The 22,677-nt window shown below is 48.7% G+C and overlaps 2 protein-coding genes across 6 annotated transcripts in view; one reads left to right on the plus strand and one right to left on the minus strand.

Moving 5' to 3' along the window:
• Positions 1–1,926: 1,926 nt before the first annotated feature.
• hamp (hepcidin antimicrobial peptide) lies at positions 1,927–5,804 on the plus strand. Its single transcript, XM_069939962.1, has 3 exons — positions 1,927–2,148; positions 2,894–2,950; positions 4,223–5,804. The coding sequence occupies exons 1-3, from the start codon at positions 2,062–2,064 to the stop codon at positions 4,331–4,333; spliced, it is 255 nt and encodes an 84-aa protein (XP_069796063.1). The 5' UTR covers positions 1,927–2,061; the 3' UTR covers positions 4,334–5,804.
• Positions 5,805–7,932: 2,128 nt separating this feature from the next.
• The window catches only part of LOC138764273 (serine/threonine-protein phosphatase 2A 65 kDa regulatory subunit A alpha isoform-like), a 38,413-nt gene continuing 23,668 nt past the window's right edge, over positions 7,933–22,677 (minus strand). For 2 of the 5 annotated variants that reach the window (XM_069939960.1, XM_069939961.1), the window contains 6 exons: positions 16,912–17,085; positions 16,430–16,490; positions 12,679–12,833; positions 11,875–12,017; positions 10,230–10,321; positions 7,933–8,385 (listed from right to left, as the gene is read on the minus strand). In XM_069939960.1, the coding sequence (XP_069796061.1) occupies positions 8,369–8,385; positions 10,230–10,321; positions 11,875–12,017; positions 12,679–12,833; positions 16,430–16,490; positions 16,912–17,085 (642 nt within the window). In that variant the 3' untranslated portion in view covers positions 7,933–8,368. Of the gene's footprint in view, positions 8,386–10,229; positions 10,322–11,874; positions 12,018–12,678; positions 12,834–16,373; positions 16,491–16,911; positions 17,086–22,677 lie in introns of those variants that run through there. The other 3 variants (XM_069939958.1, XM_069939959.1, XR_011358094.1) reach the window with 3 other exon arrangements.

A 22,677-nucleotide genomic window follows, 5' to 3' on the forward strand; every position in this document is an offset into this window, starting at 1 on the left:
TTACAGAGACAGGAAAGGGTGTAGGGGATCAGAGAGGGTTACAGAGATGGGGAGGGGTGTAGAGGATCGGAGGTGGGGGGGTTTGCAGAGACAGGGAAAGGTGTAGGGGACCAGAGGGGGGTTACAGAGACAGAGACTGGTGTTGGGGAGGGGAGTGAGTTACAGAGACAGGAAAGGGTGTAGGGGATCGGAGGGGGTTACAGAGAAAGAGACTGGTGTCGGGGACCAGAGTGGGTTACAGAGACAGAAACTGGTGTTGGGGACCAGAGGGGGTTACAGAGACAGAGACTGGTGTTGGGGACCAGAGGGGGTTACAGAGACAGGAAAGGGTGTAGGGGATCAGAGGGGGTTACAGAGATGGGGCGGGGTGTAGAGGATCGGAGGGGGGGGGGGGTTTGCAGAGACAGGGAAAGCTGTAGGGGACCAGAGGCGGTTACAGAGACAGAGACTGGTGTAGGGGATTGGAGGGGGTTACAGAGACAGAGACTGGTGTAGGGGACCAGAGTGGGTTACAGAGACAGAAACTGGTGTTGGGGACCAGAGGGGGTTACAGAGACAGGAAAGGGTGTAGGGGATCGGAGGGGGTTACAGAGATTGGGAGGGGTGTAGAGGACCGGAGGGGGTTTTGCAGTGAAAGGTGTAGGGGACCAGATGCGGCTACAGAGACAGCGAGGGGGTGTAGGGGAGCAGAGGGAATTACAGAGACAGGGAGGGTTGTAGAGGACCGGAGGGGGGGAGGGAGTTTGCAGAGACAGGGAAAGGTGTAGGGGACCAGAGTGGGTGACAGAGACAGAAACTGGTGTTGGGGACCAGAGGGGGTTACAGAGACGGAGACTGGTGTTGGGGACCAGAGGGGGTTACAGAGACAGGAAAGGGTGTAGGGGATCGGAGGGGGTTACAGAGATGGGGAGGGGTGTAGAGGACCGGAGGAGGGGTTGCAGAGACAGAGACTGGTGTTGGGGACAGGAGTGAGTTACAGAGACAGGAAAGGGTGTAGGGGATCGGAGGGGGTTACAGAGACAGGGAGGGTTGTAGAGGACCAGAGGGGGGAGGGGTTGCTGAGACAGGGAAAGGTGTAGGGGACCAGAGGGGGTTACAGAGACAGAGACTGGTGTTGGGGACCAGAGGGGGTTACAGAGACAGGAAAGGGTGTAGGGGATCAGAGGGGGTTACAGAGATGGGGAGGGGTGTAGATGATTGGAGGGGGGGGGGGTTTGCAGAGACAGTGAAAGCTGTAGGGGACCAGAGGGGGTTACAGAGACAGAGACTGGTGTTGGGGACAGGAGTGAGTTACAGAGACAGGAAAGGGCGTAGGGGATCGGAGGGGGTTACAGAGATGGGGAGGGGTGTAGAGGACCGGAGGGGGGGGGGGGGTTGCAGAGACAGGGAAAGTGTAGGGGACCAGATGGGGCTACAGAGACAGCGAGGGGGTGTAGGGGAGCAGAGGGAATTACAGAGACAGGGAGGTGTGTAGGAGACCAGAGGTGGTTACAGAGACAGAGACAGGTGTGAGTTACAGAGACAGGGAAGGGTGTAGGGGAACGCTGAGGTTTTCGTGCAATGACACCAGGTCCATGGTTTCAGGGCTTTGGACAGGAGAGAGAAAGGAGAAGAGAGGAGTGGGTTTGTGGGAAGAACTTGTAGAGCCTGAGCCTGGTGCCAGGTAGTTCGACTATTGTGAAAGGTTGTTTGCACGCTGGCTCCTGGCTGTCACTGCTGACGTCCCCTCGCTCCCAGTCTCGGCTCCTGGTCCAGACCTCCCCACCACCGTCCCATCTCCAGCCCAATGTCAACATCGGCAGCGTGCCTGGAAATAACGCTTCCAGGAAATATCACTGAAATTACTGGCCTCGGGTCGAACCTGCCCCCCCCCCCCTCCCCCCACCCCACACACCCAACCAGGCACCGGGTCTATATAGAGACTCCGACTCCCCTATTCGAACAGAGCAGAGACAAACTGAAGGAAGAGAGAGAGAAAGTGACAGAGAAAGTGTGAGAAAAATAGAGCGAGAGTGAAGACGGAGAGAGAAAAGTAAAACAGAGAACGATAAGACGAGAGAGATGTCCAGCTGGAAGATGAGGCTGCTATTGGTCGGACTTGTTCTTGCAACTCTTGTCGCGTTGTCCGAGTGTCGTTCCTTGCTGGAGGTGGGTAGGAACATTTCTGGTCTGAACAGGTAGCAGATCACGCAGTTCAGACCCACATCCTTCAACCAACCCCACCACACCGCAAATCCGGATCCCTACACCCCTCCCTGTCTCTGTAACCCCCTCTCCCTGTCTCTGTAACCCCCTCTCCCTGTCTCAAAAACGCCCTCCGGTCCCCTCCGCCCCTCCCTGACTCTATAACGCTCTCTGGTCCCCTCCACCCCTCCCTGTCTCTGTAACACCGTCTGGACTCCTACACCCCTCCCTCTTTTACTCCCTCCAGACCCCAACACCCCCTCCTTGTCTCTGTAACCCCCTCCGGACCCCTACACCCCTCCCTGTCTTTTACCCCCTCCAGTCCCCAACACGCCTCCCTGTCTCTGTAACCCACTCCGGTCTCCTACACCCCTCCCTGTCTCTGTAACCCCTTCCAGTCCCCTACGATCCTCCCTGTCTCTGTAACTCCTTCCAGTGCCCTCAAACCATCCATGACTCCTTTACTCCCTTCTGTCTCCTACTTTCCGCTTTGCTCTGTAAACCCCTCTGGCCCCTGCCAGGGTTAGCAGTGGCACAGACACTGTAGTCGTGTTCACGTGAGTTTGAGATAGCACATACATCGTGGGCTGAAAGGCCTGTTCGTGCTGTGAATATTCCTGTTCACCGTTTGTTATGCTGGATAAATTTTGCTGTTTTCTCTCCGCTGACTTTCCTGAGGAGATGCCTAATCAAATCCCTTCTGTAATAGGTGAAGGAAGAACAGAGCTCCCTGTCAGTGGTAAACTCAGAGGCATCGCATGTGATGGTAGGTGACCAGCTTTCACTGTCCTACCCTCTCCCTCCACCTCCTGACGGCGTAAGGCAGAAAGCAAATGGCACTGTTTTGATCTGGGGAAGTTTGGCATTCAACTCGGTGTGAGGGTGGTGGGGGGAGAATGGCCCAGTTTGAGGGATTTTTCTCAAATCCTGTTGAACCCCTCTGGTTGCAATCCACACTCCGGTCCCCTACATCCCTCCCTGATTCTGTAACCCCCTCCGGTCCCCTCCACGTCTCTGTAACCCCCTCCGGTCCCCTCCACGTCTCTGTAACCCCCTCCGGACTCCTCCACGTCTCTGTAACCCCCTCCGGTCCCCTCCACGTCTCTGTAACCCCCTCCGGTCCCCTCCACGTCTCTGTAACCCCCTTCGGACTCCTCCACGTCTCTGTAACCCCCTCCGGACTCCTCCACGTCTCTGTAACCCCCTCCGGACTCCTCCACGTCTCTGTAACCCCCTCCGGACTCCTCCACGTCTCTGTAACCCCCCCTCTTCGGTCCCCGACAACCCTCCCTGTCTCTATTTGCCCCTGAGATTGACCTTGGTGATGCAAGATTTGTTTGGAAAGGATTGGGCATTTCCCAGTTCCATACAAAGGCTGTCAGGTTTCGATAGATGCACGTGATAACTTCAGAGATAACTTCGTATATTGAGATATCGTATACTGAGATTATCTGCCTCTCTGCCTGTAGAATCAATTTGAACATTTGGCAATGACCTAAAGATATCAAGTCATCATTTGCATGCACAAGTTTGTTCCGGAAACACCAGTCGGGGGGGGGGGGGGGGGGTGCGGGTCTAATACTTTTCCGATCTGGGTGCCCCAAGGAAAGCCTGGGGCGGCGAGGTGGATGGGTGGGGGGGTTCGGAGTGGTGAAAAGATGGGCAGTCATCCAGTGGAGAAGGAGTTACAAAATATCTGGGGGTAAGTACATACACACACTCCCTCACACAAACACATTCTCAAATACACGCAGCGCAGTCTCTCCTTCACATCCTCTCTCACCCCGAGCGGCAGAGGTGGGCATGGAACCCCTGCAGCTGGTTGGCAGCAACCTTATCTGCAAACACCCACTCCACGAATCCCTGGAGAACTCCCCACGCGACCGGCTGGCATGTCCAAGATGGGTTGGGGTGGAGGGAGGGAAGCGAACCAGAGAGGGAGGTGTCTGTGTCCCTTCAATGGCCGGCTGCTGTCCTGGATTTGAAGATTCACTTGCTCCTTTTCCTCTCCCTCCCACCCCCCCCCCCCCCCAACCAGGGCCCAGCAATGACGAGGTTCAGGCGGACATCGCACCTTTCTATCTGCTTGTACTGTTGCACCTGCTGCAAGAGCCAGCGGGGGAAGTGTGGATACTGCTGCAGAATGTAGACGTCGGCCAGCTGGCCCCTCTGCCTCAGGCTAGCCCTCTCTGCACCAACTGTTTCCTGACCTGCTGGGAATTCCAACCCCCTCCCGACTCTCCTGGCCAGTAAAAGATCGATGGTCACTTTGCCACTGCTTGTACACCATTTCCCAGGAGTAGGGCCTTTGGCTCATCTTCTTTGTGCTGGTCAAGATGTCTACCTGAGCTGGTCTCTTTTGCCTGTATCTCTCTGATGGACTCATCCTAATAGTGCAACTCTCCCCATCTCCTCGTCCCACAGACCCAGCCCCTCTGTGTGGAGAAGCCCCCTTTAAATCTTTCTCCTCCCCCCTTAAACCCTACGGTTTTAGACACCCCAACCCTGGAGGAAAAGATTGTGATCATTTATCTCATCCACATTCCCTTATGGACCTCGATAAGGGCCATGTAATAACACAAAAAATGTAATATGAAATTTGCCTGTCATGAGCATTAATACCCGGCGCCCCTTCCAGTACAAGAAGTAAAAGGCAGCCCCCTGTGAATCACCGAGTGTTCATGGACTCACCTCCAGCGCTCCCGCATCCTATGCCATTGCAGACTCTTGTTCAAAGCATTGGCAACTCGAGCGCCAACTCCAAACCTCAAGACATGATCAGGAAGCCCCTCAGTGCCCAAGGCCCCTTGCCCTCTGGAATCCCTGCACAGGTACCTGGTTCCCACGAGCCAGTCTCCAGCAGCCCATGTGGATCCCTCATTGCAATGGTCATCTTCCCTGTAAGGTCATCTACTGTGCTGCTCCTCAAACAGGGTGGGGTGGTGGTATTCTCATTTCTGGTGCCCTGCGTCAGTCCGTGGAGTCTGCAACCCATTGTGGTCTGCGCCCGGCACAGACATTGCCACCTCAGGCACTGATTTTAATTAAAAACACCGTAAACTCCTTCAACAGACTCTGAAGCCTGTACGGAGCTGTCGGTTGAAGCCCGGGCAGTAGGACCTTGCAAAGCGCCGCCATGTCGCTGCTCCACCCACTCCCTGGGGTCCACACCAGCTGTAGAGCCGGTTATGGCAGCTCCAGTTTTGATGCGATTGCCCCTCATCCTTCCAAACCCCAGCAGGTCCAAGTCTCCTCCGATGTTAATCCCTTCATCCCCGGGGTTGTTCTTCGCCAGGCCTCTCTCCAACAGCAGTGCATCCATCCTTCGATTTGGGGCCCGAAATAGCCATATATGCACTCATTACCTGGACGCAAGCCCATGGATATATCAACGTACACCTGTGTATGCACGCCTGTTCATATGCATGGCTTTGGAACAGAAGTTAACAATCAAGGCAACTTGTAATCAAGTCTTATTTGTAAAATGGGGGGGGGGGGGGGGTGAAGGAGGGAGGGGAAAAGGGGAGAAAATGACACTGTATATTCAAGAGGGAAATGTTTGTGTGTATTTTGGTCAGTATGGTTCATAGTGTGAAAAATAAAATTTTTTTACAAAGTCATATTTGTAAAATGAGAATAACAATGTTTGAAATCTACACACTTTCTTTGGACACCATTTGTAAATAGTTAAAAAAAAATCTATATAAATAAAACCTGCTTTCACCATTATAAAATCTTGATCTGCTTTTTATTTCTCTTGAAAACTTCTCCAAGTGCACCACGGAGAGCATTCTGGCTGGTTCATTACTGTATGGTACCCAACACTCAGAATAAGAGAAAACTCCAGAGGGTTGTTAACTCAGCCTGCGACATCACGGGCACCAGACTTCCCTCCATCAAGGACACGGTTGGAATGGCGGTTAGTGCAACGCCTTTAAAGCGCCAGCAATTGGGATTTGGATCCCGCACTGTCAATAAGGAGTTTGTTTGTTCTCCCTGTGTCTGCGTGGATTTTCCCTGGGGGCTCGTTTCCTCCTGCCGTTCAAAATGTTCAGGGTGTTGTAGGTTAATTAGGGGTCATGGACTCGTGGCCCAAAAGGGCCTGTAACCATGCTGTATGTCTAAATTTATAAAATAAAATAATCTACAAGAAGCAGTGTCTTAAAAATGCAGCCTCCATCCTCAAGGACCCCCACCACCCAGGCCACTCAGGAAGGAAGTCCAGGACCCTGAAGACGAGCACCCGGTGCCACAAGGACAACTCCCCCACCCCCCCCCCCCACCCCGCCAGATTCCTGGACAAAGAACCAGACATGACCTCACTTATTTTCCTGCTCTATTTTTAAAATGTGATTTATAGTGTGACGCTGCCACACATTTCGTGACATGTTCAAGATGATAAATTTTGATACTGATTCTCTGTGTGATGGGTTAAAGGCCCACAAGCCCACACCCCCAAATATGCTCACAGTGAGGTCGTGTCTAGGGTTCATTGTCCGTTCAGGAATCTTGATGGCCGGAGGGAGGGGGAGAAGCTGTCCTTGTGCTGCTGGGTGCTCGCCTTCAGGCTCCAGTACCCCCTTCCCAATGGTAGCAGAGTAAAGAGGGCACGGCCTGGGTGGTGGGAGGTCCTTGAGGATAGAGGCTGCTTTTCTGAGACACCGTCTCTTGTAGACATCCTCGATGGAGTGATGGTGCAGGCGCATTTACAACCCTTTATAGTCTCTTCCTATCCTTTGCATTGGCACCTCCATACCAGACAGTGATGCAACTGGTCAGAATGTTCTCCATGGTCCACCTGTCCTTGGTGACATAATAAACTCCTAATGAAATATAGTTGCAGGCGAACCTTCTTCGTGATTGCATCGACATTAAGGCCCTCGAATAGATCTCCAGAGATGGTGATACCCAGGAATTTGAAGTTCTTTACCCTCAGATGTGCTGTCTCCTCGATGAGGACTGGTTTTCCCCCTGGCTTCTCCTTTCTGATGTCCACAATCAGTTCCTCAGCTTTGCTCACATTGAGTTGTTGCGACATCACTCAACGAGCTGATCTATCGCACTCCTGTACGGATTTTCATTTCCCTCTGTGATTCTGCCCACAACAGAAGCTCCCACCTCTGCAAATTGTACTGATGTACATAGGACACCAGAGCACAGGCCCTTTAGCCTTCAATCTTTTGCTGTCCCTACTCTGTAACCCTCTATTTTTCCTCTATCCATGTGCCTGTTTAGGAATCTCTTGAATGCCCCCAATGTTTCAGCCTCCAACACCATTCCTGAAATCTCCCCTAAACTTCCCTCCCTTCAACTTGTACACATCTCCTCTGGTGTTTACTATTCCAGCCTTGGGATACAGACACTGGCTGTACCTCACATAATCTTGTCGACCTCTATTCAGTCTCCTCTCATCCTTCTTCACTCCACAAGGTCCCAGCTCTGCTCGCCTTGCCTCATAAGACCTTTTCCAATCCAGACAACAGCCTGGTAAATCTCCTCTGCCCCTCTCCACAGCTTCCACGTCCTTCCTGTAATGAGGCGACCAGAACTGAACATAATATTCCAAGTGTAGTCTCACCAGAGATTTGTAGAGTTGCAACATGACCTCTCGACTCTTGAACTCAATCCCCCGATTAATGAATCCAAACATTCCACAGGCCTTCTTGACTATCCTATCAATCTGTGCTGTGTCCTTAAGAGATGACAGTAAACTCTACCAGAAATTGTGAGAGGAAACCAGACTCGAGGTTCGAAGAAAATATTTGTAGCTATTTATATTGAACAACAAACCACAACTTCACCTCCGTCTTTTGAATGTTGAAGGTTTTGAGGGAACCTTTCAAATGCAACATTAAAACTCAAGACACAGAACGCATACAAATTCCCAACGGGAAACACTGTGAGGAATGGGGTCAGAAAGGAGGCAGGCAAAGGGGGAAAACAGTCAACCAGTTCATTCGCAGGCAAGGGGAGTGTGAAATGTCCACAGCACAGCAGTGAAGAGCTGTACCTTTGTGTGAGAGGCAGGGTCTGGTTGGTGTACTGAAATACCTCCTTCACCTTCCATCAGTGAAGCCCCCAGCCTGTTTCCGTTGGGGGTGGGGGGGGTACTGGAACCTGCGAGGTCTGCCAGCGCACTGGGAAATGAGTCTCCCGATCTTGGCGTTCGCACCTTGACCACAGCTCAGTTGAGGCACAGCACTGGAAGAGGGAGAAGGCCGGAGTGTGAATGGGTGATGAAGGGAAGCAACCCCCATGATGTCTGCCCTTGTTGGCACTTGTGAACCATCTGTGCTCCCAGTGTGACCTTCTCTACTTTGGGAGAGATTGGATGAAGACTGGGGGAGGCCATTTCCTTGAGCACCTTTGTTCTGTCCGCTGCAACTGCAGGGACCTCCCAGTGCCCAACCTCTTTGATTCTACATCCCCTTCACATGCCGACATATTTGTCTATGGCCTCATGCTGCCGAACCAAGGGCATCCACAAATTGAAGGAACAATACACAATCCGTCAGAGCACTCTCCTCACAGACAGAATCAATATCGACTTCTCCAGCCACCCCCACCCCAGGTCTCTCTCGTTCCCCGTTCATCTGTCTCATTCCCTCCAACACCCCACCCCCATTCCTTCCCTCTCCATTCAGAATTGCCCCCACCCCCCAATCACCTGTTTTTTTCTCTTCTACCCTCCCACCCGGATCCACCTGTGACCTCTTTACCTGTTGGCCTCTCCTCCCTATGCCCCTTCCACCCTCCCTACACCTCTTCTACTCCCTTCCTCCTGCCTCTTCCATCCTCCTCCTGCCCCTTTCCGTCCATTCCTCCTTCTGCCCTCCCCCCTTCCTATGCCCCTTCCACCCTCCCCTTCTCCTGCCCCTTCCACCCTCCCCTTCTCCTGCCCCTTCCACCCTCCCCTCTTTCCCCTCCTTCTTTCTATCTGTCCCTTCCTCACTCCTCTCTTCTTTCTCTGGTCCTCTCTCTCCCCCCCCCCCCCCCCACCACCTTTTAATTCAGGTGATGCCTTCATTACCCAAACAATGACGTTGCAGATGACATGAAGGGTGGAGGTGTTGAGGACAGTGCTGAGGGTTGTCATAAATTACATCAGGATACAGACGGGATGCAGAGTTGGGCCGAGAAGTGGCAAATGTGAAGTTGATCCATAGTGTGCAGGGACGCAGTTTGGAAGGTGGAGTATGTGGTCAATGCCAGGATCCTAACAGTGTGAAAAAACAGAGGAACCTTGGGATCCATACATCTCTCAAGGTCACCCCACAGATTGACAGGGACGCTGGCCTTCATTAGTGGGGGATTGAGTTCAAGAGCCGTGAGGTGATGTTTCAACTCCCTAAAACTCTGGTGAGACCTCACTTGGAACTCTGGTCGCCTCATTACAGCAAGGATGTGGAGGCTGTGGAGAGGGGACAGAGGAGATTTACCAGGATGTTGCCTGGATTGGAGAACGTGTCACATGAGGTAAGGTTCGCAGAGCTGGGACTTTTCTCTTTGGAGTGAAACTCCTTCTTTGGAAGGAAAGGGAGACTTAATAGAGATCGACAAGATTACAAGAGGCTTAGCTAGTGTGGACAGTCAGTACTTGTTTCCCGGGGCAACAGTAGCAAGCACCAGAGGACGTCTGTACAAAGGGAGGAAGGTTTAGGGGAGACGCGATTTTACGCAGAGAGCAGTGGGGGCCTGGAATGTGTTGCTGGGGGCGGGGGTGGAGGGTGGTTGAATAGGGACGTTTAAAAGACCCTTAGTCAGGTTCGTGGATGTAATAGAAAAAGAGTTGTGGGTGTTGAGGAAGATTGTTGAGTGGGTTTAAATGGGTCTGTACAACATCGTAGGCCATAGGGCCTGTACAGTGCTGGAAGGTTGTGCTCCAGTGGATGATTCATGACGAGCTGAGGTTCTCCACCCCCTGACCTTATCCTCTGCAGCCGTCCTGGTTTAACTCCTCTCCTGTTCATTGGCCGTGATTGCCTGTACCTATCCCCTGCCTGCTCCCACCCTTTCGCGGGGAACAAGATCCCTCTGCCACTCACCAATTAAGGCCTGCTGGGCAAAATACTTCACATCGATGTCTTGGTCCCGACACAGTTTCTCCAGCACCACCTTTACGTCGTTCTGAAGCGTGCTGAGTTGGGAGAGACAGTGGGGGGAAGGGAAGAAGGGGAAAATCGTCAGCTGCAGGGGCTTCAAATGGCTTTCTGTGACAGGTTCACAAGCTGATTTCCTCTGTGCTGGCCTTAGTCAGCCGGGGCACTGGGCCCAGAGGCAGGGGCACTTAACAAGCGCACGCAAGGATGCTCTCAGAGTATTGCGCCCAGTTCTGATCGCCTGGCTGTGGAAAGTTTGTCACTGAGTTGGAAAGCATGCATGCCAGAAAAGATTCACTGGGATGTTCCTGGGACTGGATGCATGGTGGGGGGGGGGAAAAGAAGAGACTTATCATGAGAGACTAGGACTTTTCTTCCTGGAGCATTAGAACCTGGGGAAGGAGGGGAGAGAGAGGGGCAGGAGGAGGAGGGGGAGGGGGGAAGAGAGGGACAACACACAGAGGGAGGTGGTTCTGTGGGACAAAGAGATGTGGTGGTGGGAGGGAGCAGATGGTTTTAAACAATCGTGTGATCAGCGTGACTGCATTAAAGGGCTGAATGGCCTTCTCCTGTTCCGATTATGTCTGATTTCACATGGAGTGGTGACCAGACGGTGGTTCAGTAAGTTTTCAGGGGTAGTATGGACTCGTAGCAGGGGAAAAGGCCCTTTGGCCTGACGTATCTGTGCTGCCCCATCTTGTCCCGGCGACAGAGGATTGCGAGGCCAATTCATGGGGGTGGGGGGGGGGAGGAATGGACTGCAAAAACTATGGGCAGACTGGACTGGACCCATTGAGCAGGAGGCCAATGAACGAGAGGAAGGGAAGGAAAACTAGGGGCGGACCAGACGAGGGACTGGATTCGTTGGATGAGAAGCTATTGAACAAGAAGGGTGAAATGGTCGGCTCAGCATAAAACTAGAGGTGGATTGGATGGGGAATAAGGATCGCTGGGCGGGAGGCCAATGGATGAAGGGGAGAGAATGGTCAGCTCACCACAAAACCAGAAGCAGATTAGACAGGGGACTTGACACGTTGGGCCAATGGACAAGGGGTAGTTGATGGTCAGCTCACTGTAAATTCTGTGGAGATTTGTTGTGCTACTTGACCTGTTGGACAGGAGGCCAAAGGAAGAAGGAGAAACTCAGCTCGCTACAAAATCAGGGTTGGATCGGACACGGGAAGTCAACCTCTTGAGTGGGAGACAGAAAACCAGGGGTGGTGGATTAGGCAGGGGATCCACCTGTTGGGCAAAAGGTCAACAGACCAAGCGGGGTAGGGGTGAAGGTCAACTTGCCACAAAACCTGGGCTGGATCAGACAGGAGACTGGACTCATTGGACGGAAGGCCTGTGAATGAGAGGGGTTGGGAATGGAAGGCTCTCTGTAAAACTAGGGGCGGATTACACAAGGGATATGAGGGTGATTGATGGGGAGCCAATGGGGAAAAAGGGGATGGGAGGTTGGCTGGCTCGCCACAAAAACCTGGGCGATTAGACGGGAGACTGGACTTGTTAGGCAGGAAGTGACTGGGCAAGGGAAAGATTGGAAGAGTGGGGGCGGGGTGAAGAGGAGTGGGAGGGTTATACTTGCCTCTGGTCCAGGGCAGGCCCAATCTCCTGCAACGTCTTGGCCACGTTGAAGCGCACATTGGCCACAGCGTCCCCTGCCATCCGCTGGACCGTCGGAAGCAGAAGCTTGGTGGTGATGTCCTTCCCGCACACGTCATGGAGGACCTGGGGAGATGGGGATTGGAGGGAGAGGGAGAGGGAGAGGGAGAGGAAGCCACGGTGAGAAGGTGATACCCACTTCAATCCCACACCCTGCTCCCACCCCAACAGGTCTGTCTATGGTCCCATGCAGCGCCAAACCAACAAATTGGAGGAACAACTCCTTGTATTCTGTCTGGGAACTCTCCACATGACATTTATATCAACTTTCCTCTCTCCCTACCCCATATCTCCTTCCCTCCAGCTCTATACCCCCTTCCCTTCCCTCTCCATCCAGAGATCTGCCCCTCCCCATCACTTCTCAGCTTTTCCCTTCTACCCTCCCATCTAGATTCACCTGTGACCTCTTAACTGTTGGCCTCTCCTTTGCCCCTTCCTCCCTTCTCCTCCCTGCAACATTTGTCCCTCACCCCAGACAAAACATCAACCACCCTCCATTCCATGAAGATGGCATCTAACCTGACAAACTTCTCCTGCACCCCTCCGCCCCGCCCTCCATGGACTCTCGTTCCAAGCTCCAGAGGGGTTTTTCTCTTGCAGTGCGATGGGGGAAGAAGGGAAAGCACGTTTAGGGCTCCAGGGTGGGGAAATTGGGGGACCCGAAATGGGATTGAGCTATGAGACGTGGTGGCTGTTTGGGGGATGGAGAGGATGACTCCCTACTTACATTGATGCTGAACAGTGTGGTCATCCTGTGGAGATAGTTGGGGTCGTTGGACATGTCTAACACCTTCGGGATAATCATGCTCTGGGCCCAAGACTTGCCGAACTTCTGGGTAAGCTTCCTGAGGCTGATGGTAGCAGCTTCACGGATGGCATACACTGGAGGGGAAGGAAAAGCAAAATGTTGCCCCTTCTTTCAAACCAGCATTCGAGAAAATCCTAGGAATTGTCGACCAGTTACATCAGGGGTTCAAAGTTCAGATTTATCGTCAGAGTCAATACTTGACATGACACACACACAATCCTGAGGTGCTTTTTCCTTGGGCCAGACAGAATTTCTACTGATCAGTAGTGCAAAAGTGTTGCACTCAAGAAAACATACGTGGGGAACCATGGACGCCTGCAGATGTTGAAATTGCAGTCAAACACAGAAACGTTGGAGGAACTCAGCTGGACTCGCAGCAACCATTGGAGGGGAAAAAAAACTATATAACTGGTGTTTCAGGCGTGAGCCCTTCTTCAAAGTGGGAGTGAGGAAACAGGCGTCTTAAATTAAAGGCTGCAGAAAGAAAGGTCGGCGGGGGGGGGGGGGGGGGGGAGGGGGGGAAGGAGTCCAGGCCAACGAGGGTGTTAATTAAATGAGATGAGAACAAACAATGGTGAGAATTGATTTTGGCTCTGTGAAAGGAGAGAGGGGAAAGGGGAGAGGGAGATAGGCAACAGATGGTGGGGGGGGGGGGGGTTCCAATGGAAGCCAGAGAAGGTGACATTAACACCATCTAGTTGACAGAAGATGAGGTGCTGTTCCTCCAATTTGCGGGTAATCTCAGTCTGGCATTACATGAGACCGTGGGCATGTCAGCAAAGAATGGGGCAGGGGGAATGGCCCCTGGAAGATCCCTGGTGCTGATGCTGTCAGATCTGAGGTTAACTCATACAAGAGACAAAAGTGATGGACAACCTTTTGGAGAGTTTATGAGCGTTTAAAGAATCATCGTCTTCTCACGGATAGTCAGCATGGTTTTGTAAGGGGCAGGGGGTGCCTTATGAGGCCTTATTGAGATTTTTGAGGTGAAAACAAAAGAAATTGATGGGGGTGGATGTGGATTTTAGTGAGGTATTTGACAAGGTCCCCTGTGGTCGACTCATTCTGAAGTCATGAGCCAAGGGATCAATAGAACCTTGGCTGTGTGGATTCAGAATTGCCTTGCTTGCAAAAAGCCAGGACCCACTCACAGGCTGGGACATACTCTCAACCTAGTCTTATCTATTAACCACCCCATGTTGGACCATACAGCGGTCACTTTCAACCGAGCCCTGCTTCGCTCCCCAAACAAACCTAGTCTCCACTACTCTCGTTTCCACAAATAGGCTCTCAGAGGCCCATGTAGCACCATGGAGATGTCCCCTCCTCACCTCAACACGGGGGAAACTTTCATCCATATTTAATAACCACCTGTTCTTCTATTCAGAATACTGTAGTATCACTCAAGGAAAAAAACACCCAAGGTCAAGACTGCACTTTGGCTCAATAATATCACCAAAGCCCTGAGGTGGGGGTGCAGGATAGCCAAACGTAAGTGGAAGCGAAACAAACTACAAATTTTCCTTCAAAATTCTGAAAACCCGAACAAAATACTCTGCCAACCTAATTTCCAACAACCCCCTAAATCCCAAGGTCCCTGTTCAATACCAATCATTGGGGCCCTGCACCTAATACCGACTCTGATGCTTTCCTTACCAGATGCAAAGAATTTTTAACATCAGGACTAACATTCCCCCCTCCACCCACAATATAACTGTACCACAGCTCTGTACATCCAACTTGTACTGTTTTAGCCCCATCACACTATCCACCCTTAGAAAGATTGTGTTTGCCATGAACCAGACATCCTGTTCCCTCAACATTATCCCCATTCCCCTCCTGGGGGATGTTTTCGATGCAGCGAGTCCGAACATCTCCCCTATTATTAACAGTTCTTTGGCCACTGGGACAGTTCCAATTTGCTTCAAGCGTGCAGTGGTCCAGCCCCTCCTGAAAAAATCCAACCTAGACCCCTCCACACCCAAAAATTACAGACCTGATTCTAAATTTCCATTCTTGTCAAAGGTCCTAAAAATGTTGTTCTTAGCCAATTGTTGCCCTACCTATATCAAAACAACATATCCAAAAAATTCCAGTCAGGCTATAAGGCCCTCCACAGGACAGAGTCAGTCTTTCTAAGAGTACACAATGACCTGCTCCTCACCACTAACTCAGGGTAAGCTCCGTCATTCTAATTCTCGATACGATGGATCACGCTATTTTAATAGATCGTCTCCCACAGAGGATCGGTGTCAACGGCACGGCCCTGAACTGATTTAAATCTCATATCAGTGATAGGTCTTTCTCAGTCAACATGGGCAAATCTTCACCCTCCTCTGCTACCTTTTCCTGTGGGGTCCCACAAGGTCTATTCTGGGCCCCATTCTCTTCTCCTCACACATGCTTCCCCATGGATATATCATCCAAAAATATGGCATCTCCTTCCACTGCTACACTGATGACATCCAGCTCCATCTCCCCCTGAAGCCCAGCGACCAAGCAAGGATAACCAGTCTCATCGACTGTCTATAGAGCTGGATGGCTCAAAACGTCCTGCAGTTAAACAAAGACAAATCCAAGATCATCCTACTTGGCCCCCCCAACTCCACCAAAATTATCGCCAATACCTTTGACAACCTAGCCACCCTCATTAAACCACACGTCAAATCCCTTGGTGTGATATTCGATTCCATCTTCAAGTTTGACAAATAAGTCGATGCCATAGTAAAAGCTTTTTCCAGCTCCATACTAACTCCACAATCACATCATTCCTGGCACTGAAAGACCTCGGGAAAGTTCCATGCTCTTATCTTCTCCCGTTTAGACGACTAACTCAATATATGGGAATTAGCCAGCCATCATTATCCTGTCTGCAACTGGCTCAGAATGCAGTAGCCAGGCTCCTGACAGAAACCAAAAAGAGGGACGATCTCACCCCTCTTCTCGTCTCCCTCCACCGGCTGCCAGAACAGCTCAGGATAGATTTTAAAGTTCTCCAGTTTGTTTACAAAGCCCTTAATGGATTAGCCCCCGCCTACGTCACCGATTTCCTAATCCCCGACTCCACTTTAGGACCCCTCAGATCGGCCAATTTAGGGCGCTTGGTTGTTCTGCGTCCAAATTGCAAACTCAGGGGAGATCGTGCCTTCGCAATAGTGGCCCCCAAGCCATGGAAACATTTTCCGCCCTCCATCAAATCAGCCCTTTCCTTTATTTCTTTTAAATCCAGGCTGAAGTTGTATTTTTACTACTCATGTTTGGAAGTGATTGGTGATGTAACCATTACCTCACAGGTCCTGAACTCAACCCCCTGACTAATGAAGGCCGGCATCCCATTGGCCTTCTTAATTACTCAGTCAGTATCCAGAACACACTTGAGCCCCTACATATCCCATCTTACCATGGACACAGCATGCCCCTTCCCCAGATGTAGGTAATTCCCCCCCCCACACCAGGAGAGGCTGGGGGCCAGTCCAGTCCAAACTCTTGACAGCCCATACATTCATATACATTGCGTGTGCGTGTGTATATGTAAACAGGGAGAACTGCTAAACTCCACACATCTACACCCACGCAAGGACTCATGAATTCAGCAGCGGAGGCAGGAACTGAACTTGGATCTCTGGAACAAGAATCATGCTGATGTTGAGGCATTTGTCGTGACCCTCACCGTGGTCCATCAGCCAGGCCATGCAGAGAGAGTTCAGCTTCTCGTTGAAAAACTCCACGCCCTGCGGAGATAATCGGAGAAGTCGCTGGAGTCCCATCAGGGAGATGGGTTCAACCACTAGCAGTCCAGCCAGTCAACGCATCAGGGTCCGGCAGGCCAGGGTGAAGGGAACAGGCAGACTGGGAGTTGGGGAACAGGTGGACCAGCACAGAGCGGTGGATGTGCTGCCCCGCCATGGAGGTTTCCGACCGTGTTCCGAGCCCATCACCGTATCCAGGAGGAGGGGAACAGCCCACCCCTCCCTGCCCAAGCCTAAAAGACCCAAAGAGACCACACTCCCCACCCCAGTCCAATCTCCTCTGTGAGGCAATACCTCGGTTCCACGGTGGGACGGCGGAGGTGCAGGGGCCGAGCGTGGCCGGGGGTGGGCCTGTACCCAGACATCGGGGAGGGGCATGGGGAGCTCCTGTGGAGGTTCTCACCAGCTGCCCTGCCAACAGGGGCATGTACTCGATGATGGCCAGACGCACTCGCCATTTGTCATCCTCAGCCAGCTCGACTATGGCCGGCAGCAGGGACTGCGAGAGCTGCCGGATGCCGATTACCTGGTTCACACATTCCAAGTTGGAAATGATGTTCAGCCGGACCTCTGGGCACTGCGGGGAGAGGCAGAGAGATGAGCGGGGGTGGAGGGAGGGGAAGGGAGGCAGGATGTTGTGCTGACTCATGTAAACCTACTTCATAATCTCACCCATTTCTCCCTCATACCCATAACCCCCGATTTCTCTTACATCTACGTGTTGTGTGGGAAGGGAAATGTTCAGTTGGTTCAAAGAACAGCGGGTCTGGACATAGGCTGCATGCAGAAATAATTTTGATTGTAACATTCGTAAGGGGATGCTCGTATTCTCAATCACACACTGTACAACCAGTCACATCGGTTGTAATACTACTGATTCCAGCAACTGTTACACTCTTATAAGCACAGTACATCCCAGTCACATCAAACTTAATACTACTGATACTAGCAACTGTTTACAAAGACTTATCACAACACGGACAATATGCTCCCCACCGTTCCTTGTCGAATATGGGCTCAGATGCTATCTGCAATTACAACAGTATGCAACAACCCCAATCCCTCTGTAGTGCACACCTTACCAGCAACTCCTCCAGCGTTGTCCACAGCAGGGTTCATCTCAGGGACTAAGAGCAGAAGAGCAAGAGCTACTGCACATGGTGGACTTCAAGCTGGAGAGTCCAGCCCAGGTACTCACAAAGTTATTGAAGGGGCCAATGGTCAGGTGTGCACTAGTGGGTGGGCAGACAAACCTTGATTGGCAGGTGATGTGACTTCCGACGAGGTTCAAGACGGAAATCAAGTGCTCCTCCACACTACGTCCTTGCTTGAGGCTTTAAATTCCCCGATTGTACCAGCCTCCTCCACCACCATCCCCAGCATGCATTCCAGGTACCTACCATTCTGTGTAAACTTTCTTCACTTTATACAGATATCCTCTGGTGTTGGCTACTCTCGCCCTGGGAAAAAGGTGCTGGGCATCTACCCTACCTGTGCCTCTCATAATCCTGTAGACTTCAATTAAGTGACCTTTCATCATTCTTCACTCCAAAGAGAAAAGCCCCAGCTCTGTTAACTTGTTTCAAAAGACACGTTCTCCAATTCAGGCAACAGCCTGGTAAATCTCCTCTACCCCCTCTCTATAGCTTCCATATCCTTCCTGCAGTGAGGAGACCAGAACGAAACACAATATTCCAAGTGTGGTCTCATCAGAGATTCATAGAGTTGTAGCATGACCTCTCGATTCCTGAACTCAGTCCCCAGACTGATGAAGGTCAGCAGAGAACAATGTATTGAGTATAGGAGCTGGGATGTAATGGAAGCATATAACTTATACAACTTTAAGATATTGGTGAGGCCAAATTCGGAGAATTATGTGCAGTTTTGGTCACTGAACTACAGGAAAGATCTAAATAAGAAAGAAAGAGGGCAGAGAAGATTTACTAGGATGTTGCCCAGTGTTACAGAGTTCTGTGTTGTATGTTGGAAAGCAACAGTTTGCCTTTAGGAGCCAAGGTGAAGGTGGACTGCTGAGGGAGTGGGAGACGCACTGAGCATGTGCAAAAAATAATCTAAAAATTTCTGGACTTGGATGATAAACCACCAGTGCTGTGGAGTGGAAGGAGGCCCAGAGCACGAGTCATGGTCTGGAGGATAGTTTAGAATGTTGGGCATTTTAAAAGGGATGAACGTTCCAAAGGCAGCCAGAAGGATCCAAACCAAGTCAGTGGTTCCTCTCTCTGCAGCAACACAAGACAACTTTGAATTTTGTTCTCTCTCTCCCTCAAAGATCTTTTAGCTTCATTTTACCAAACAAACTGAATTTTGTTTATGATCTTTGCTTCAGTTGAGATCGAAGTTTTGTGAGTCTTGTGTAAGTTTTTCTGTGGGCTGGTTGGAAATATAACTTAAGACTTTAATTACATATGTTATATTTAGGCTGGGAATTTATTAGTTTTACACTGTTATAGAGATTTGCATTGTAACCAGTGGGCAATGTTATAAAAGGGGGGGGGGGGGGTAATTTGAATTAAAGTTTGAAGGTGAATTTTTGTTAATAAAGTAATTGTTCATCTTTACCCCTGTGTGATGTGCCTTCTTTGTGGTTGCTGGTTTGATCTTGCAACATAATTTGGGGGAATCGTCCGGGATCAAACCAATTTGGAAGCTTTAGGGATGATTGACTTGGGCTTAGTTATCAGTCATCTGAGTTTGACTCAACCTCCAGCTTGAAATTAAAAATAAACGGTGAGTGTATAAATCACTAGCAGAAAAACCAGCATGAATATTGACCAGTTCATCGCAAACCCTTCAGTGGTTAATTTAAAAATGACTAAAAAGTCAGAACTGATGGTTATAGTTGGCAAGTTAAAACTTCTTACAGTAAGAACTGGGGTGAAAAAAAAGGAAATTGCCCGAAAGATGGTTAAGCACTATGTAGAAAGGGGGATTTGAAGAAGCTGCATTAGAACAGTTTCCAAAGGAGAAAACTTCAGAGGAAGTAAAGTTGGCTTTGAGAAAACTAGAGTTAGAGGAAAAAAGAGAGGGAGAAGGGAAAGCTGAATGGAAAGCAATAAGGCAGGCAGAAATGGAGGAGAGAGAGAAAGAACGGAAGCATGAGCTAGAATTAGCTAAATTAAAGCTGACCCTAACGCAAGGAGAGGGAGAAGACCAAAACCCACGTGCAGCTCAGGAGGAGAGGTTTCTGGTCAGTAGAGAAGTGAGGTTAGTTCCTCCATTTGAGGAAGCTGAAATAGACCAGTATTTCCAGCATTTTGAGAAAGTAGTTGTAAATTTAAAACGGCCACCAGACCAGTGGTCACACCTGCTACAAAGTGTTCTTAAAGGGAAAGCCCAACAGGTGTATTCGTGTCTCATGGTACAACAAGCAGCTGATTAAGAATTTGTAAACAGGCTATACTCCGATCTTATGAACTAGTTCCAGAGGCTTATTGACAAAAGTTCAGGAATTAAAAAAAAACAGTAACCCAATCTTACGTGGATTTTGCTTATAGGAAGGTTGTGTGTTTTGATCGGTGGTGTGCCACAATGAAAGTAGAAAATAACTTTGATTTATTGAGGGAAATCATTCTGATTGAGGAGATTAAAAATTGTGTTCCTGACTATGTTCAAGTGTACTTGGCAGAGAAAAATATAAAAACTTGGCAAGAATTGGCTAAATTCAGAGGAATATGCTTTAACCCACAAGCCTAAGTGGACACCAGGGAAAACCTTTCAAAGGAATACTGCTGATAACCCAAGTAGAGTAGAAAGAAAATCTAGAAGTGAGGTTAAAGGAAGAGAGGAAGAGAAATGGGTGAAGGAAAAATTTTGGAGTGTTATTTGCCACTATTGTAAGAAGCCAGGGCACATAATAGCGAATTGTACTGCATTGAAAAGGAAGAAAGAGAAAGGGGTGGTGCCAACCACCTGTGTTCAGAGTGAGAAAATTAGGAATATCTTTAAACCATTCATGACTGAAGGTTTCATTTCGGTTAAAGAAAGATCCAATCCAGTTAAAATCCTGTGGGATACTGGAGCAACCCAATCGCCTGTATTAAGCAATGTTTTGAATTTTAGTGAGGAGACTGATTCTGGAGATGTGAATTTAAATAAAGGCATTGATGGTGAAGCAGAGCCTATCCATTTGTAAAGAATAGTTATGAAATTAGACCAATATCTTTACTTAACACAGATTATAAGATAATAGCTAAACTATTAGCAAACAGATTAGCCGACTATGTACCAAAAATAGTAAATCTAGACCAAACTGGATTTATTAAAAAAAGACGAACAACAGACAATATTTGTAAATTTATTAACTTAATTCTTGCAGTAGAAGGAAATAAAGCTCCAACAGTAGCTGTTGCTTTAGACGCAGAGAAGGCCTTTGACAGAGTAGAATGGAATTATTTATTCAAAGTACTACAAAAATTCAGCTTACCAGAGAAATATATTAATTGGATTAAAGCATTAGATAAGGGGCCATTGGCGAAAGTGACATTAAATGGATATATATCAAAACAATTTAACTTAAGCAGATCAACAAGGCAGGGATGCCCACTATCGCCCTTATTGTTCGCGTTAGCCATAGAACCACTAGCAGAACTGATAAGAACTGAAAATAATATAAAAGGGATAAAATTAAAAGACAAGGAATATAAAATCAGTTTATTTGCAGATGACGTTATAGTATACTTAACAGAACCAGAAATATCAATAAAAGAATTACATAAGAAATTGAAGGAATATGGAGAAGTGTCGGGATACAAGATTAACACAAATAAAAGTGAAGCAATGCCAATGAATAATGCGGATTTCTCAAAATTTAAAAATGAATCACCATTCAGATGGCAAATGCAAGCAATGCGATACCTAGGTATACAAATAAATAAAAACCTCGGCCATCTATATAAACTCAATTATTATCCACTAATGAAAAAATTACAGGACGACTTAGAGCATTGGAAAGACTTACCACTAACACTAATAAGAAGGATAAACTGTATTAAAATGAACATTTTCCCAAGGATAAAATACCTATTTCAGGCATTGCCAATACACTTGATGGGGAAATTCTTCAAGGAGTTAAAGAAAATAATAAAGAAATTTTTATGGAAAGGGGGGAACGCGAGGATAGCACTAGATAAATTAAACAGAATGGTACAAACAAGGAGGCTTACAACTGCCAAACTTTAAAAATTATTATAGAGCCGCACAATTAAGATACCTATCAGATTTTTATCAAACAAGGGAAAAGCCAGATTGGACTAGATTAGAACTAGATAAAATAGGGGAGAACGTACCCGAACATATATTATATAAATGGGATGAAAAATTGGTACAACATAGGAATTCTCCAGTATTACTTCATCTGCTCAATATTTGGAAGAAGATTCATGTAGAAAGGAATAAAACAAATTACTAACTACCAAAACTAATACTGACGCAAAATCAGCTAATCCCTTTTACAATAGATAACCTTTCCTTTAGAGAATGGGAGAAAAAAGGGATCGAAAGAATAGAAAATTGTTTTTCTGGAAATAAATTATTATCCTTTGAACTAATGAAAGATAAATACAATATAGCTCAAGATACAGTGCTGGCATATTACCAATTGAGATCCTACTTGAAGGACAAATTAGGAAGCAGTCTGAGGTTACCAGAGGGAAGTAATTTTGAATATGTGATTACAGATACAATGATAATCAAAAAATTTATAACAAACATGTATATTAAACTACAAGAAAAGGAGAATGAGGAAACAAATGGTAAAACTAAACAAAAATGGGAACAAGATCTAAACATAAAGATAAAGAAGGAAACATGGGAGAAGTTATGCTCAGGAACTATGAGAAATACAATAAATACGAGGTTACATATGATACAATATAACTGGATACACAGGCTATACATTACACCTCAAAAGTTAAATAAATGGGACCCAACAGTATCTGACAGATGTTTTCGCTGTAAAAAGGAAATGGGAACAACAATTCATGCAATCTGGACATGTGAGAAAGTGAAAAAATTTTGGGAAGATCTAAACCAGATATTAAATAAAATCACAAAAAGCAATATACCAAAAAACCCAGAGATCTTCCTTCTAAGTAACATAAAAAACAAAGAATTTGGACTTGATTGGGATGGAGCACAAAAAAGATTTGTT

Source organism: Narcine bancroftii, chromosome 5, assembly GCF_036971445.1.
Source record: "Narcine bancroftii isolate sNarBan1 chromosome 5, sNarBan1.hap1, whole genome shotgun sequence".
Taxonomy (NCBI): Eukaryota; Metazoa; Chordata; class Chondrichthyes; order Torpediniformes; family Narcinidae; genus Narcine; species Narcine bancroftii.